General features: G+C 43.9%; 1 protein-coding gene across 2 annotated transcripts in view; it reads right to left on the bottom strand.

Moving 5' to 3' along the window:
* The window catches only part of ANXA11 (annexin A11), a 292,276-nt gene that overhangs the window by 111,183 nt on the left and 162,849 nt on the right, over positions 1-18,244 (bottom strand). For both annotated transcript variants that reach the window (XM_069611028.1, XM_069611027.1), the window contains 3 exons: positions 13,453-13,547; positions 7,384-7,497; positions 6,721-6,811 (listed from right to left, as the gene is read on the bottom strand). In XM_069611028.1, the coding sequence (XP_069467129.1) occupies positions 6,721-6,811; positions 7,384-7,497; positions 13,453-13,547 (300 nt within the window). The remainder of the gene's footprint in view (positions 1-6,720; positions 6,812-7,383; positions 7,498-13,452; positions 13,548-18,244) is intronic.

Here is an 18,244-nt window from a genome sequence, read left to right as displayed (position 1 = left end):
TGCAGAATGTGGAGAGCTCTCACCTCGTGAGGCGAGGCTTTGCCCGAGGAAGTATCCAAAACTGCTCCAATAAACTGGAGCTTTTGGGATGGTATCATGTGGGACTTCTTGAAATTGAGGGAGAAGCCCAGTTTGTGAAGGAAGCGACAGGTGATCGACCGATGTTTCTGAGCTTGTTCGAAAGAACGTGCTCTGATCAACCAATCGTCCAGGTAGGGGTAGACGTGAATCCCCCCTCTCCTGAGACTCGCTGCCACGACCGCCACCAGCTTGGTAAAAACCCTCAGGCGGAGGTCAGCCCGAATGGCAGAACTCAAAACTGATAGTGAGAACCGCCAACTGCGAACCTCAGGTACTTTCTGTGCTTGGGATGGATTGGCACATGAAAGGAAGCATCCTGAAGGTCCAATGATACCAATCAGTCTTGGAGTTGGAGAGCCTGAAGGATCTGAGAAAGGGTTACCATTTTGAACGTGTCCTTCGTGAGGAACTTTTTCAATTTTCTTAAGTCCAAGATGGGTCTCAATCCTCCGTCCTTCTTTGGGATGAGAAAGTAAGGGGAGCACCAACCCTTGTTCCTCTCCGCTACGGGTGCATGTTCTATTGCACCTTTCTCTAGCAGGGTTAAAATTTCCTGCAACAGGACCGGGCCTGGAATTTTGAGAGAGTTGGTTTCCGGTGGATGTCCGGAGACCTTTTTAGGAAAGGAAGGCAGTAACCTTGAGCTACTGTCTCCAGTGCCCAAGCATCTTAAGTAATGCCCCGCCATTCTTTCAGATGCTGAGAGATTCTGCCTCCCACCGGGGTTTTGTGTAATAAGGCCTCAGAGTGATTTGGAGGCGGCTGCAGGAGCGGCTGAGGGCAAAGATGCTGTTCCTGAGGTTGGCTTTGCAGTCTTTCCTCGTCCACCAGGAGTGACATTTCCCATTGCCTCTTTGAAAGGCCTGCCCTCTTCCTCTACCAAAAGAGGAGCAGTACCGAAAAGAATGACCCCCTCCAGGAAGATGTGCCGGAATAGGGTTTCTGAGGCTGTCGCACGGAGGCGCTAAGAGATTTAGCTGCCGTTTTTGAGGTCTGTAGTCTTTCTAGGCTTTCATCAGCCTTACTAGCAAACAGCATCAAGCCATCAAAAGGCGTGTTGAGAAGTCTGGCCTGCACATCTGGTACAAACCCCAACTTCCTCAACCACGCAAATCTGCGTAGCACTGTGCGTGCAGCCATGGATCTGCTGAACTTTCAGCAGTATCCAGTCCAGACTGGAGACATTCCCCCATTGCCTCCTTTCAATTCTTTGACAATCTTCAGGAAGCCTTCCCTTTCCTCGCCTTCCAGAATATGTTCAGCCGCCTCTGAAATGCATTCCCACAGGGGTCCCACAGGGTATGGGTGAACCTGGCCAGGGTACAAGTGACATTAGTTGACTTTAGAGCCATGCTACCCGAAGTAAAATATTTACAGGCCCATGTAGCTACCTTCTTATCCTCTCTATCTGGAGGGATAGATGGATATGGAGTCTGTCTTGAGGTTGTTGCAGCCTGAATAACCAGACCTTCTGGAGTGGGATGCCCGTTTAAATACTTAGGATCAGAACTAGAAGTTCTATACTTCTTAGGAAAATTACTGTTTACTGCAGCAATGTTGTCAGGAGCTTCCCAGTTCTTTTCTACCGTTCTCTAGAGTGCCCTATGGAAAGGGAGAACTGGATCCTTCTGGGGGCCCCCCCATCTAGTATGTCAGTAATGTCATCCTGATCAAAGGTGGATGAGGCTCTACCCCAACCCATGTATTCCACCACTCTATTCATTAAACTCCTTTACCCCGAATCTGCATGTTCTGCAGGGTCAGGTTTTGCAAACTCTAGCTCAGGCGACGTATCAATGCCACTAGCAGAGTGAAGAGTGTCACACAGGTCGATTCTGGATCGATTAATTCTTCTGGGACCTCTCTAGTACCATATTGTACTCCAAAAGGAGAAACCTCCTCATCTTCAGAACCACTTTCTTCAAATATAGAAGACAGACTTAAAGAAGTCTGATTTTGGTAAAGGAGTAAATCTCCTGTCTTGTTCATAAGTTTTGGTTGAAGGAATCGAAGGAGTCTTCGAGGACACCAATGGGGTCTTCGACAAAGGCGTCGAAGACGCTTTAGGCTTTGATGTCGAAGCCGTCGGCGCCGATGGCGTTGAAGTCGCGAATGTTTTCGATGACTTCTGTTTTTTATATCGGGGAAACACTCGATTCTCGAGGAATCCTCGACGACTTGGCGTCGACTCGAGTTTTACGAGTTTCACCCATACTACTGGGTTTTACCACAGTAGTTCCTGACTCCTGACTTCTTGTGTCGTCCGATGGAGCAACCAGGGTCTGGCTCTTTTGAGGCGATTGAGGCCGCATTCTCAAAGACCTCCATCGTCTTCCTTCTAAAATCTTCCCATTTTCTTGGGGAATCCGACTTAGTCGGGCATCGTACCAATTCGGTAGATGTATCGGATGATGACGAGGAAGATCTATGTCTCCTTTTAACTCTTTTTGAAGATGAAGAGCGCCTCGATCTACTATGAGATCGGGATCTCTTAGAGTGTCTATGACGATCCGATTCTTTCGAATCTATGTCTTTTAGACGAGGCCTTCGAAGAAGCCTTAGAAGCTTCCCGCCCCACCGCTAGTTTACCTTTCCTCTCACGAAGGGCCTTCTCCGTCACCTACGGACAGGAGCCAAAGTCGCCGGTTCGATGGTCTGAATCCAAGCACCAGAGATAAATGCGGTGAGGATCTGTGATCGACATATTCGAACCGCAGTCGATACATTTTTTTTAACCCCTGGGTGTGGAAGGGGTAGATGAAGATGACATTTTCGGAAGACAATTTCAAAGCGCGCTGTTCGAGAGCAAAGCAATTGGTAAAAAACGGAACTGAAGCTAACGGGCACGGCACAAGCTATTTGTACTGATGGTGGCGTCGCACGGTACGGAGCCAGTCGAGGGACATCGACGCCACAACCTCGTGCACCGCGGCCTCTGCCGGAAAAAAAAAGAATTCGAAGCAGCGAAGCTGGCAGGATACGAATAGCACAAGATGAGGAATATGTGGGAGGACACAATCCATTTGAAAGAACTATTCGAAGGCAAAGGATGTGGTGGGGGAAAAAAGATGGGGAGGGGGCAACAGAGAGGCAGAGAGGGAACAAAAGTGATGCATTGTTAGGAAAGATGTCTCTTGACTGTACCTTTCCTTCCATCTTTATGGAACCCCCAAACCTTTTGCTTTTATCTTTGAATCTGAACTATACTTTTTGCAGTGCAGTTAAGCCTTAAGCTTCACTACACTGGCTTTTGGTCATATGCTATGGGGACACTGACATGTCCTTTAGGCAGTACTGGGAAAATTTGTTTCCCTTAGTCTTGTTACTGTGTTACTACTTTTGGTTACTTTTGTATCACTTGTGGTAACTTATCATTGTACGAAGCAGCTTACACTGAAGTACAACGGGGTACACTTTTTGTTTTGCCCTAGACTAACACTCAGAGCATTTTGGTTACTCTATGTGACCTCAAAGTATAAGCTGGTGGCAGCAGTGATTTTTTCCCCACTTTTGGGGGACTTCTTGTTTTAGCCTTAAAGCGTTTGGCCGGGTCACGAGATTTTTCACTTGTCCTTTTGCCATCTTGTTCTTTAGCCTTCTTCCTGGCCCGAGAGGCCAGGAAACTCCTGATAAGGACTTCCAGTGCCTGGGCAAGCAGAGGGATTTTGGTGGGCTACTGGAGGGTTGTGTGCGTTTGCTGGCAGGATGTGGGCTGGCACTGTCTGGTTCCAATCCAAAAACTGGATTCAATGTGTCTGAGTCATAGTCATGAGTGCTCCTGCCAGTGTGTTTGTTAGTTAGTCCTGTCATCGGCTAGTGAGGGCAGCAGCTCTTACCTGGCTTTTAGGATAAGAAGAGGACCCCTGCACCCATTCCTCAGAGATCCTGGAGAAACATGAAGGAGCCAAGAATCCTATTCAGCTGTGAGACCTGCAAAGAAACCGTAGACCCTGTTGGAATGAGGCTTTGCTACCAACTTCTGATGCTGTACTGGAGGCGCCCTATCTTGCTGAAGATCTTTAGCAGTCCTGCGAAGGAGCTGCGACCCTTGGTGTGCAGGGAACATCCACTCCCGACGTCTACTCGGTAGCCTGCAAAGGAGAGCCTTCGAGAGTGCCCCGCAACCGTCCTGTGGCTGGCCAGCTCTGATTTTGGCTACCATGCTACGGGCATCACCTTTCTGAGTTTCGACCTGACACTTGGAGTAACCTCAGCTGACCTCTGTGAAATGTCAGTGTTCTTGCATAAAGGGGACCCAAGATAGGAGGGAAAGTCATTGGTCCAAAGCCAACTTTTCACTTTACATCTGTATCTAGAGTATGGCTGATCATCTCTTAATGCAGACGGAAGTGCATTGCAGGCACAGGCAGCTCTAACAGGGAAGCTCGCACCGCCCGATTTGGTGAGTCTGAATCTAGGGGTTTCTAACAGAAGATGGTTACTGGAGGATTTTCTAGTCAGTCTAGCCGAAATATATGGTGGCGGAGTATTGTTCAGTTCTTTGTAGGTGATAGATAGCGTCTTGAGGAGAATTTTGTCACTAATTTTTAACCAGTGGTGGTCTTTCCTGATATTAGATATATGCTATCTGCGGGGTATGTCCAACGCTGCTCTAAGAGCATTGTTCTGCAGTATTTGCATTTTGTTTATGACAGTTTTATTGGCACCTGCATATAGGGCGTTGCAGTAATCTAATTTAGACATTATTAAGGCATTGGCTAGTGTGATACAGTTAGTTTTGGAACGGTAGGGTCTACAGGCCCCGGTTAATTTGCAGGTGTAGGCTGTAGATGAAGCCAGGGAGTGAACTTGTTTTTTAAGAGATAGTGTGGAATCAAGGTAGAAGCCTAGTGTTTATGCCTCGGTTACCACCTTGATTATATTGCCATCTATATTGAAGGCTGTGTAGCTGGTGCTGAGTTTGAGGTTAGAGTCGGAAACCAGGATCAGTATCTCTGTTTTGTCGTCATTCAGGCAGAGGCCGTGGGAGGCCATCCATGCCCAAATGAGGAGGTAAATCTTGTTTACTAGAGCTGTGTCTGCGACAAAGTTGCCAGATAGTGGTATGAGGATCTGCGTGTCATCCGCATAATTAGTATAAATTACCCCCAGTCTGTCAAGTTTGTCGAAGAGTGGTTTAGTGAAGATGTTGTACATTGTAGGGGAGACACATGAACCTTGTGGGACACGACAGGTGATTTGCATTGGGTCCGCTGAAGCTAAGGGGGAGAACACTCTCGTTGTACGGTTGGCTAGGAAGGACTGTACCCAGGCTATAGCTTCACTTGAGAAATGGGCGGCAGACACTAGATGCTTGCATAACACTGCATGGTCAACCAGGTCGAAGGCAGTCGAGGAGGAGCATAGCTGTTTTACCTTTATCCTTCAACTCGTCTATTTGTGTCTTAAGGTCAATTAAGGCTGTTTCAGTACCGTGTTGTGGTCTGAATCCAGATTGGCGGGATCCTAGTAGTTGGTTCGTCTCCAGGTATTTTTGGATCTGGAGGTAGGCCACTCTGTCAATGATTTTAAGGAGGAACGGGACCGTGGTAATGAGTGCAGATAGACCCCGTTGGAGTGCAGGTGGACTGCTTGTGTCCCTTTAGCGATTCCTTTAACAGCGTCTCCAATTTTGGTTGCATCTTCTTGCATCTTTAAGACTAGAAAATATCCACAGGAGTTTGTTGTTCTGCAGCTCTACAAGACTGAGCCTCTCCGAATTGCTTTTTAGTTAGGGTAGCGTTTTGGACTTTAAAAGCCTTGCTGTGAAAAGAAACTGCCGCTAGAACCTTAAGCTCTGCTAGTATTTACCCAATCAACTGTTTCCCTTCCAAAAAGACTCTTATGTGGTTTTGCTAACTAAATACAATTAGCGTATATCTGTGTGTGCCAGAGTGCACGTCATTACCGATAATACGGTAGAACTGTCAAAATGCTCTAACAATTGTAACCGCAAGCAACTACAAACTAAGCAGTGGCCTTTGAAAAGTATCTACACGTATTCTAATGTGTTTTGGTTTAATGTACAAAGTATATCATGTGCAAATATAATAAAGCTATATTTTAATATACATGTATTTTGAAATTGCATTACTAGCTATGTTCAGTGTACTTACCTACAGCTCACATCTTCCCCTTACGATAAGCCCGACTGCTCTGCCACTCTACCAAGGGTCATGAATAGTACAGAGTGATACTAAGTTGGGGATCCACAAACTATTGGGATAGTTTTATTAAGTCTACCACCAAGTGGATTTTAGGGAAACTCCCCTAACAGGTACCCAGATGGAAAGAAGAGCGAATGGCGGAAATAAGCTGAGAACCAAGGGAAAAGGTAAATAAAGGGGCTGTCGCGGGAACAAGGAAAACAAAAGGTGGTAAAAAAGGTTAAGGAGCGGAAGGTATCAGTGGGGTGGAAAGTAGAAGTTAAGGGAGGGAGAGAGAAGGGGCATCTTGTACAAATTTGATAATGTGTCTTCATAAGTGCCTTCGAAAGGAGCAAATGACAGGCAGCAGAAGGTGCAGCAAAGCCTCTAGGCAGTCCTTTCAACACCCCTCACTCAAAACACCAAAAAAGTCAAACCCAGGGGATTTCTTTGACTGTTGGGGAGTTACACAAGATCCTTCATGCCAAGTCACCTTGTTTGAAGAGCCTGTTGATCTCATGAACTTCTGCGTTGCTGCGGGAGGCTAGTATCTCAATAATGCATGCTTCATCTGTGCCGGCGCCCTTTGCAGAGAAAAAATGGAAACATTGAACAGCAGGAAAAGGCTCATGATAGGTAATTGCATAGCAATAACTGCTCTAACTACATAGTGCAAGATACCTACTACAGAGTGGCACAGATCATAATAGAAATACTAATATCAAACATACTTAAATCCATTACATTGACTTCGACAGTGGTCTTCAAACTACGTGCCCGGTCCCCGTACAGTGACTAATGCTATCAAGGGGGTGCGAGGACCTTACAAAAGGGAGTACGGTGACTGCTTTAAATAAACAATCTAAGCAGATATGGGATCTGGGGGGCTGGAAACAATCATTTTACTCAAGGGGGGGCGTGGCAAAAATATTTCTACTGAAGGGGTTGGGGGGAGATTCGCCATAAAAAAGATTAAATACCACGGACCTAGAAAGTCCACTCTGCCAAGATTCACATCTGTGACCTAGAGGAAATGTAAAAGCTGTTCGGCATGGTGCATAACAGATTAATATTATCAGCCATTTGTGTTTTCCATGATCAATCATTTGCAAGATCTCCAAGACAGCGACAAGACACTTCTCCCTCTAGTACAAACCTTCATGGCTTCTTTTATTTCAGAGACGTCCAACATGGGGGGAGATTTCATCATCGCCAAGATTACTTTCTCAAAGTTTCCAGAGATTTCAGATTTCAAATCCTTGATCAAATCCTGTTTGGGCAAAAAAAGCAAAAAACATTCTTTGACTGCACTTTTCAAGACACTTGTCTCGAAGCAGATAGTGGTTTTGCTCACTGCCCAACATGGTTGCTGGCTTATTACACATTTTTAAACAAAGCACTGTTCATAGCACAGAAGACCCATTATCGTCAGGCATGTCCAACCAGAAAATAAGGGTACTGTTTGGGAAGTACCCCAGGTATTTAGAGCCTTGACCCCACATGCCTCACTCTTGGAGCACATACAGCACTCTCTCACAAACCTTTCTATCCTAGAGGTCCATTCACGGCCATCAGTATTCTCTCCATAGTATGCAATTATACAAGAATAAAGCAGTAGGCTTCATTTGGGGAAAAACAGACACGATTATCAAACCACGGGAACACCGCTTAACTTCAACAAAATTTCATCACCAAAAATGTACAAAGAAATAAATTTGCTTGGTGATGTGGGAATAATATTGAGTACCAACCAGAAAGCTTGAGACAGGTCTGCTTTAATGAGGGAAACCTCTTTATGGAAGAACAGAGCACATCAACAGGTGTAGGATTTGAATCCAGAGATTTTATTAAATGCCAAGGGAACATGAGGCTTCCAGGAAGGCCTTCTTTCAGTGCCTACAGCAGGCAAGCACTTGCAGGGTGAAGAGAAGGGAACGGCAGGTGTAAAGGAGACACTCCCAAGAACGGCAAAGGTTAGTAGACCATTTGTTTCAACAATGTATAAGGATTTAAACTTTGCAACAGGCTGGGCGTACATTGAGAAATAGAAATAAAATATTTGAGCAAAGAAATTAAAAGGAATATAAAACGAGCCATAAAGGTTACTGCTTGTTTTGACTTCAATTTCCCCACAAAATGCAATTTGTAAACAGATTAATTATTCCTGTGGTCAAATATAATTGTGTTTGGAAGGATAAGAGCATCATTTTGACGTGGTGGTGGAAAGAATTTGGAGATCTGGATCTTCAGTGTCCAGATAATGGGGATACTAGGTGGATGCGAGCAACAAGAGGGTATAAACATGGTCAAGCACTCAAAGCGTAGTTGTAATCGACAGATGCTTAAATCAGCAAAACTGGAAAAAGGAAACAATTATAGTTTGAGAAATTGGAGGTTTGTGCAGAATTGTTTTTGAGGGTTTAAGGATACGAGATCTGTTTTGGTGATGAAAAGGACTTTATTGAAGTCCCCCTGCCACTAAATATTTTTAGTATATGTTCATGTAGTAGCCCATATGGCCAGGTGCACAGGTTTACAGCATTACTAGGCCAATGTAACATTGTGTTAGCCATTGGGCTACAAATGTGTTTTTTTTTAACATTTGGTTCTGTGACTTGGGGTTGGTGGCTTCATTTGTTAATAGAAACCATGTGGCAGGCCTAATAAAGCCCATTGTGCATACAAGGGGCAAGTCTGAGCTCAACCCTGCACCCCTGCACCCTCTGTAATGGTTTGAGAAGGCTGCAACAAATCCTTTGCCCTAAACTGACTATTAAACATCCTGCAGTGGTGGACATGAAAGTTTTGCTTTTTGGGGATAAACCGAATTGGCTCGCCACCAACATCTTTTTTTCAGATGCCCTTGTGTACAATAGGAGAGTGGCTTAGGCTAGCCCATAAGTTTGTAGGCTTTCTAGGGAGCTCCTACTGCCAGTTGTGAAATGTTTTGGTGTAAGGACGTAGGTTTACTACCCTACTTGAAGATTTTGGTGCTGAATTTGAACCACTATATTCTCCATTTTACTGCCCACGTCATTCGTCTTGGTGTAGAAGCTGAAGATACTCAGAAGGGTATTCGGATCCGACTACCCCACTGCACGTGTTTGTGTCAGTCATCCTGGATTGCCGCCAACATAGCAGCCTTTGAGGGATGAGGTTTTGCTTGAGGGCAGTCCTGCTTTGTCCCATAAGCTACCAGAATGTGTTTGGGCCGTGTGGTCCATGTTCTAGCAGCGCAGTTGCTTTTACTTCAGGCTGGATAGTCACACTGCTGGGAAGACGTTTTCTGGCTGCTTAGGTCATCGTTCATACAGGGTTCAAGTCCCTAAGTGACCAGATCCTGCAAACCTCAACTGGAAAAGAAGAGCCTTTTCAACAGGTTGAGTCTGTTGCCCTGAACGGTCTTTACAGGAACCATGCCTCTGAGTATTTCCACCTAGGTTGGTGGTTTATTCAAGATACTTTCCCACAGGACTCCCCGTGGTCGAAGATTTCTGCAGGTCTCCTGTTGTGCCATACTTTTGTACTGGCCTGGCTAGGTCTATTTCTGGGGCCGTTCGGCCTCAAATATGGCCCTCGATCCCTTTAAATGGTTTTCCGCTGGTGTCAACTGGGGTCAGTTGCTGTCTGCATTGAACCTGTTGGCCAAAACTGGTACTTGACTTGCTTTTCCACATACCCATGGCTGTACCTGCTGACACCGCCCCGCCTAATCGCATGGGCATTTTGGAATTTAACTAGTACATTGCAAAAACAATTTTAGAGGCAATTCTGTGTGTCTGGGCATTTCTCCTGTGCTCCTACTTGGTGCCAATGATTTTTAGGCAAAAGACTGGAATTTTATTTTATATGAATTTTTAAAGTCTTGCATTGCACACATGCCTATGAGAAATGTATTGCTGCAATAATACTTTGAGGTTGTACATTGTATCCATTTTTTCTTGGCATGCAAGTAATTTTTGCTAGGAGTCTAAACATAGTCTAGCTTCTTGTGTTGTGTTAAGTGTTCTCCCTCTCTAGGTCCTATATTTACTGAATGATGCACAGTTGAATTACTTCCAATACTAGGTCTTCAAGGTTTAGGGTTACTAGAAAATGTTAGTGTTGGCACACAGGGCTCTGAAAGTGATAAATGTGCTATTCTATTGTATCCAAGAGCCCCTTTTTATCACCACGCCTTAGCCAATAAGCACTGTGTATCACCAGGTAAAAGACGTATATTTTAGTGTTAGGTGTGGGTTAGTTCTTAACTGACCATTACTGCTTTTATTTGTGCACTGTGTGTATTACAATGAAGCATGTTTAATCTACATCACTTATTTTACCCTAAGAGAGATTCAATGTGTAATTTTGATTAATGTGTACTTTTCAGAGTAGTAGGAGTTTTCTTAGTCTAGTTCTATGTTAGGAATAATGTAATAATATTTTCAGGATTCTAAGAAATAGCTGGATATCAAGACAAAAGGTATTAGGTTTTAATTTAACAAGTTAATGCAATTGTCGTTGATTTATGAGACTGCGCTCAATCCATTTTTTAAAGACTACATGCATTCGATGGAAGAAGCCTAGTAGCTGCATATTCAATGTTGGGTCTGTGGCACCAACAGTGCATGGCAGGCACGACACTCTGCATCTCTCTGGATAAGTAGAAAACGCCACTGTGTGATGGATGGAAGGCTTTTAAATCAATCTTAATCTCTCACATTTCTCTGGGCACCCCTCAAAACAATAGTTTTTCGGCCTGCCGTGCCATTACAGAAGAGGAAAAAACATAACTGCTAGGTTCTATCTCTTCCACACAAGACCAAACACAGCCCCAGATATATTTGGTCTCATTGAGTATCAGGGAGGTGTCACTTTGGGCTTAGGGCACAGCAAGTACGGGGCTCATGTCTGGGCATACCTGTCCTACATAGGGTAACCAAGGGTGATCTTGCAATTCAGGCTGGAGCCACCCTTTTATGGTGGTACCTAGCCCGATGGGTGTATGGTTTTACCAATTTTAGAACAGAACAACAGGCTGGAAACCAACAGTTTAGAAGGAGGGTTAGAGAATGCCAGTGGTTATGATGGACTTAAAAAACATCAATTCTTCAGTTGCAAAGACGAATAGAAAAAGCTGTATAGTTGGCACAAGTGAGTACCTTCAAAAAATCGAAGGCACTGCTCCCAGCCTAACGTGCCATAGCACTGTACAAGCCAGTGAACAGTGCCCGACTTCTATTCCAACCATTCTGTGGGCTGAAAAAAGGGCCATGTGTCACAGAAACTGGCTTGAAAAGGGATGCAGTCGTGTGCAGGTACCAACTGGCCATTTGTAAAGGAGTATGGCATCCATAAAACTCGATAGACCGAATCTTAGTCAGGGGACCGTTGCATAGAGTATCGTTTGACACATCGCACAAAAATGATTCATCAAGCATTCTAAAGAGAAGGTAATATGAATGGAGAATCATCCATAGTATTGAAGTAAATGCTACTCATTCATTGAGTTTAGTTTTCAGACATTGCAAGGTAATTTCTTTTATTGTGGCAAGTATGGAGGACGCGGCCACTAATGACATTTCCAATACGTGTTAATTAAATAATAGGAATAGGACCCATCTTTCCCTAATACTATGGGGTGTTCCGTACCTATATGAATAACTGGTGCTAATCAGTCGTGAAGAACTGTCCAAATAAAAACGTTTGCTGTCCTAAACGCTAACCCTAACTGACCCTACCACTAGTCTAATAAACTAAGGTCAGGAGAATGACTCCCTTCTCCTGGTGGAGTACTCGTCTTCTTTATAGAGTTCCTTTTAATATACAATTTTCAGATAGTCTCTGGTCAGCTTCTGTATCAACTCTCTCAAGCATTTTGGCTCCCCGCCCCCCATCTTTGTGGCCTGCCCTCCACAAGTTCTTTCTTGAATTTTGTTTGGTCGTATTGGGCCTTGGGTATTCTTGAAATGTATAATGTCTTGGATGGGGTCTCTTTGGGATAACTAATGTTCCCACTTCTCAGTTGTGGTATCTCCTTTGTACCTTTCATCTCATAGGCTTCCCTTCACTTCATGGTCTTTTCTCTCTTCCCATGTTAGTGTTACCCCAAACTTAATGCATGTATCCCCCGGCGTAGGCGGGTTACTCCTCCTCAGATTATTATAGTTAAAATTCATCAATTTTATATTCAGCGTTTCATCTACATTACTGGGCTGAGTTTTCTTCAATTTTTGATTTAAGGTTTAATCAATTTCACTGGGAAGAGCTGGTTTCCATCCATAACGAGTCCCCTGTGGCCTCTCGGCCCTCCCATTCTCCCCCTCACCTCTATCCTTACAGTGAGTACGTCTCCATGGCCTGCAGTCGCCCAGGACCAGTCTCTTCCTTCCACTTTGTCTTTTTGCTCTTGCCAGCATCCTTTTCTCGTTCTGCTCGACATCTCTGTATTCCTTCTGCTAACGGGACAGGTTGCTGCACGCGTCTTTTATCAGGCAGCCTGCCCACCGCAGAGTTGCCGTGGTCACATCACCACCGCCTGCACATTCTGGTGTTCCAGCATCTGTCTCATGATCAGAGTGAATCTGAGCTTTGTGGGCTACGTGGCTCAGCTCCGCCTGCATCAGGTGTTATGCTTACAAGGGGGGGGTGACTTCCCTGTTGGCATATGTGTTCCTCGCGTGCGCTCTCATTCGGCATTTGACCTCTCTTCAACTTCCTCATCACAGTTAATTGGAGGCTTTTTCATCAAGTCTTTCTCTTGATTTAAAGGACATACTTTATTCTGATATTGAGCCAATGTTCTGAATCTGTTTGTGCTTTGCCTATCACATTGTTCCATATTGGCCACACACAGGTATTGGCTTAGGGAGTGCCTCAACAGAACAGGATTCCTTGTCCCCTAAGGGGGAGTCTCTCGCAGGGAGGTCCCACTTGCCCATACCCCTAGGTGGGGGGATCTTGAGGAGCAGGCACACCTCCCTAACCTCAAAGAGGGGCACCCCATGGGGAGAAGAGGAATTCCCTCAACTGGTCACAGAATGAATGCACTGAACACTGCAGCAATGGTACATCATCAGCACCTGCAGTGCATCAGTCAATACAAATTCCCTCATCACTCGGCATACAAAGCTGCATGCAATAAAACCCATCAGAACAGAGTTACACATCATGAGCATAAGGAAATATAAAATGACCAGCCCTCACTAAACAAAACCAGAATCCAAATCCCCCACAAATGTACCTTTCCGTATGCTGTTTTGAAGGCCAAGGCGATCTGTTGCCTTTGGCTGCAGGAGCGATTTCCGAGACATTCAATGATGGCATTTTCATCGGTTCCTGTGAAACAAAATGAGAACAAACACCTAGGATTAAACACCTTGCTGCATCCCACTCCAATAACAGCCCAGCCGGAACTAAACATTCAACATGCTACCGGTCTTTACAGACCCATTCTGGATGACCCAAATGCATACAAACATGACGGACAAACCTCAATCTGTTAGCGTCCTATCTGTTGCTGGGCATCTCCACGTAGAACAAGCCATAAACATAACGCATGCAGTAAAGTCAAGCCCATTATCTTTACACTGGTGAGCCACCAGAGGCATACAGATCTCCGAATGTGCCCCAACCCCCATTTAATGAGCCAAGTGGCATTTCATAAAGCAGTTGTGATGTAGGAGTCCCACTGACTTAGTCATAGCGCTCAAAAGCTCCACCACCTATAGAATATGCCCAAGTTATGTCCAGCATTTCTATGAAATGCTGGGAGTCCTAGTACTTGGAGATCTTCAAGAAGAGAGTGTGGCATTTGAAGGAAGGCAGAGACATAGATCTCGAAGGCGATGCTGGAGTGCAACCAAAGCAAGTCTTCTGGTAGCTAACAGAAAGCAAGACATTTGCCTTCTATTAATAGATGGAGATGAGAGGAATTTCAGATATGCACACACTGAGCCATGACGATCTTTCCTCCCACAATACATTTCCAACATGGCCACTGCGAAGTTCTTTCTTGACAATTCACACACTCGTCATGGGATGTTAAATGGTTTAACTGCTTTTAAAGTGTGACCATGTAAATGCCAGTTTTCCAAAATGATGCTAGCCTTCAAGTGGAGCCAGCACAATTGATGCAGGATTGGAGTTACACTCAAGCTCCTTCTGCAACATTTTTAATTTGTTGCCACCTACAAATGACAATATCGGGGACCCAAATGAAGGAATTTGCAGTGGTTGAGTAGTGAACCATCAGTTGGGCGCGATGGCCAACCATATTCTCCTACTACGGTCATCCTAAAACATGCTTTACAAAAACAAAACAAAAAAGGACTCGTGCAGCAAAATGTAATGGTTGATGAATGAATGTATATGTACGACATACATTAGGAATTATAAACTGGTTTTCAACACAGAAGCTGAAAGCACATGCAAAACTATTTACACAATTTACGTCGGCCCACAGAATTACTATTACCAGAAGAGCAACTAATTCTTGTAACTGGGATTTAAGGTTTCCAATCTTTACTTTTGCAGACCATTACATTCAGGTATGCTAGACCAATTGGGATGAAATGTTGCAATTTCCTCATTACATTGTTAAAGGACAGGCTGGGATTAAACACAGTGCACCTGGGGCATAGAGCGGTACCCCTGGGGCTCGGAGTAATGATGATCCATTATGCAATGCATGTCAGCCCTCTTCAGACCAGCACTGAACACAGGTACTTGCTCGTTAGTCCACACAAATCCCATGAGGATGCAGCTATAAAATGCAGAGACCTGGGGTATGCAAGTCACATACTCAAACCTATGATGGGGTCTTGGTGTGCATCAGCAGTGTGGTGTCTGTACTCTGAGGTGCCCCATATTTCCTAGTGGCATGTTGACATTCTATTGCACACAAACAGCACCAGAAAATTACAGAAGAATCCTGTTCGGGAGAATGGTCATTTCTGTGCCAATTCCCTTTAACCTTAAGACCCACAGATCTTTTGCTGGACTCAGGTCTTTTTCATTTTTACTCCCGAGTGAGTGGGACCTTTTTCTCACTCTGTGTTTTACAGACTATGATTTTCTGTGTTTCTTACTGTTTTATGGAGTCTGGTAAACCATAGGCATCTGCTATTGCATTGTGACACAGCACCTTTTGTGCAGTGCCATTGAGAAGTCCTTTGGACTTGTTCTTGGGTGAACTACTGTTCCCAAGAATAGTAAGAGGACTCTCGTCTTAGTAACCTTCACTTCAAGGGTCCAGCACACACCACCCTATGTGGAGTTACATAGTAAATCCTTTAACCCATTCCTCATGTAACATTTTGTTATACCAACTTACTTGAATGATTGCTGGCAGTGATTTCATTTTTACTACCTAGTGACATGCATCTGCAGGCTGATACCTCAGCTGCAGTGCTGCACCCAAGGGTTGGTTTTTCGCAAAATGGCCCACTGTCTTTTTCACCATTTGTTAGTTTCTTCAGGGATTTTATTCTGCTTGCATCAGGTTTGAGTCCTTCACATTTAGCGGGCTTGGGCCCTGAAGCCCGCCCAACCGCCAGTGTGTCTGTAACAGCAGGAAGTGGGGAGGGTCCCGAAACTTTCCTGTCCTTTGTCTCAAGGTGTGCCTGAGTGAAACCAGTTCCAATTGGCCGGCTGGCTGTCCTGAAGGAAAGCGGTCAGCTGCATGCATAAACCATTTGTTGCAAAGAAACGCAGCACTGAAAATTCCCATCAAATGGAGTAGTACTGTCACATGGCATTGCTCGGTCACAAAACTCCCTTTACATGAAGAGCTATCATGACTGGGAGGCCTCTTAGGCACAGGAAGGCCTCATGGCAAGGGCTTTATATGGACAAAGCCTTCAACAAGACTGGAGGAATCAGCCACGTCTCCAATTTAGTTTTCCTTTCCTATATGCCAAACAAGTGCATATATATATATTTACAAAGGTTTATCTGCAGTACGTTTCCTCTATCAGTTGGTTTGTTGGACTCGCTCCTTTCTGCCTCGCATTAAAGTTGTCTCTCATGGGTGAGATCTTGCGTCAGGTGAAAAATAAGTCCCAAGGGGTGTTAGTAACCAGCTAGCTTGCAAACATGCACCCCTACCAAGACCCAGGTTCCTCATATTCGAGGGATACAAGCCAACAACAGCTACGTTTTCTGAAGTGCAGGGAAGGATTGTGAATGAGAGAACAGGCTGATTGAAATTCAGGAGCAGAAGAACCAACGTACAAGGATAATGAGAATGTGTGATTTTTTTCTCCAAGTGTTGCAGATTCATATTAAATGAACACACATTTGCCGCAGTGTTATACACCTCGGAAGATTCAAAAGGCTAAAATGTATGTAAAGACTGCTTACTTACTAGCGTGAAACTACTTAAAAAAAAAAAAATTAAGAAAAGGGTGATAAAAGGTTACAACCTCTTACTCTCAAAATGGGATCTGATCCGAAGAGGATCCCATTGGCTAAACTCCTTATAAAGGGACCGTTCATGAAAAGTCATTACATCTTGGCAAAAACGAATAGAATTGTAAAAAAATAAAAAAAATGTTAAAACAGCCTCAAATGGTCGTTGGCTCCTGGGTGGTGCCATCTTTTCCTCTGCCATTTGTGGCGTCAGGGCTTCATTGCACAGTATCAATAAGAGACTTGATCACATCAGGGCACTTTCCACAACAATGAGGGGCAAGGACTTCTATTAAAAAGTACCCATAATGGATAATAAAGTAAACATTTTCAACTCAGACAGTGACTAATTCACAAGCAGTACGCTATTAATACTGTTTTGCAATATGCTTACCCGCACCACCAATATTTGTCTTTAATTTTTTTTCTATTTTGTTCTATTCCTTATTTTTTACAAGTTCGCTCACTTTGTTTCATTCAAAGTTTCCTCCCTCCCAATCTACCCTTTTTCCTTGTGTTGTGTCCATTCCTTTCACCTCCTATCTTTTTTTGTCTTTATTTAACAATTCTTTACTTTAATGTTTCTATTTGACTGTTCCTTCATTCATCTTTTCTACATTCATCTGCCAGGTTGTTCCTCTTAATTTATTTCCATTCTTTTTTTCAATCCACCCTATTCTTCCTTACTTTATTCCATCATTGTATCTTTCCCTCCTTCAATTTCTGTTCCTTTCACTCATATTCCCTTCCTTCTTTCAGTCCATTTCCCTTTGTCCTTTTAAACCTTTTCTTGCTTTCATGTGTTCCCAATGTACTTTTATCATTCCTACTTTACATACCCATCCGTTTTCTTCTGTTTTTGTCTTTGTTCCATCTTTTATGGTGTAATTCCAACTACCAGCGTTTTTAAAATGTTCTTCCTCCCACCTATCCAAATCCTTTTCCCTCTCACTTTAATTCCATCTATTTTTTCCTCTCAAATTCTTTTCTCATCCTCTTCCTTTTATTCTTTTTCTCCCTTTCCTTGAATTGATCAACAGATGCTCTGCTACATTCAACTTCTTCCAGCTTTGTCGTCCGTGCAATGATCCAATTGATGATGCATTCAAAAATTTGATCAAATCGAAAATAAATCTTTGTCAATCTTGTTTACAAAAGGCAGACTAAGGTTACTTTCTGTCCCTAGACATTATAATCTGCTCCTCCCAGGCCTGGTAGCAAAACTTTCACACACTTCCAAGTGGGAAAAAGATGAAGGCTAGAAGAATTATACCCGACGGAAGTCTAAGAGATAGTAATGCTTCACATTGAAACAAAACCCTTTCCTAGTGTCCTCTTTTCATTCAGCGGATAGACATGTATGTATAAGGGCCTTCTAATTTAAGCACCCGAGTCTGCCAGTGTATATTCTCAATAATTCTATGAAAAGACTCCCTCAGGCCGACAAGTGCTGTAAGAGTGACCATTTCCATAACACAGGCCACAAATAAATATTCCTTGACTTATAAATGAATAAAAGAGGGATCAATTGCTACAGAGAGGCTTAATAAGCAACTGGAAAGATTACAGTGTGAACCACTATTCTATGTAATGGACTAGAGACAAAATGTTTAGCTATTGTGCTA

This window comes from Ambystoma mexicanum, chromosome 8 (assembly GCF_040938575.1).
Source record: "Ambystoma mexicanum isolate Mex_15411 chromosome 8, UKY_AmexF1_1, whole genome shotgun sequence".
Taxonomy (NCBI): domain Eukaryota; kingdom Metazoa; phylum Chordata; class Amphibia; order Caudata; family Ambystomatidae; genus Ambystoma; species Ambystoma mexicanum.
This window is presented reverse-complemented; position numbering and strand designations above follow the sequence as displayed.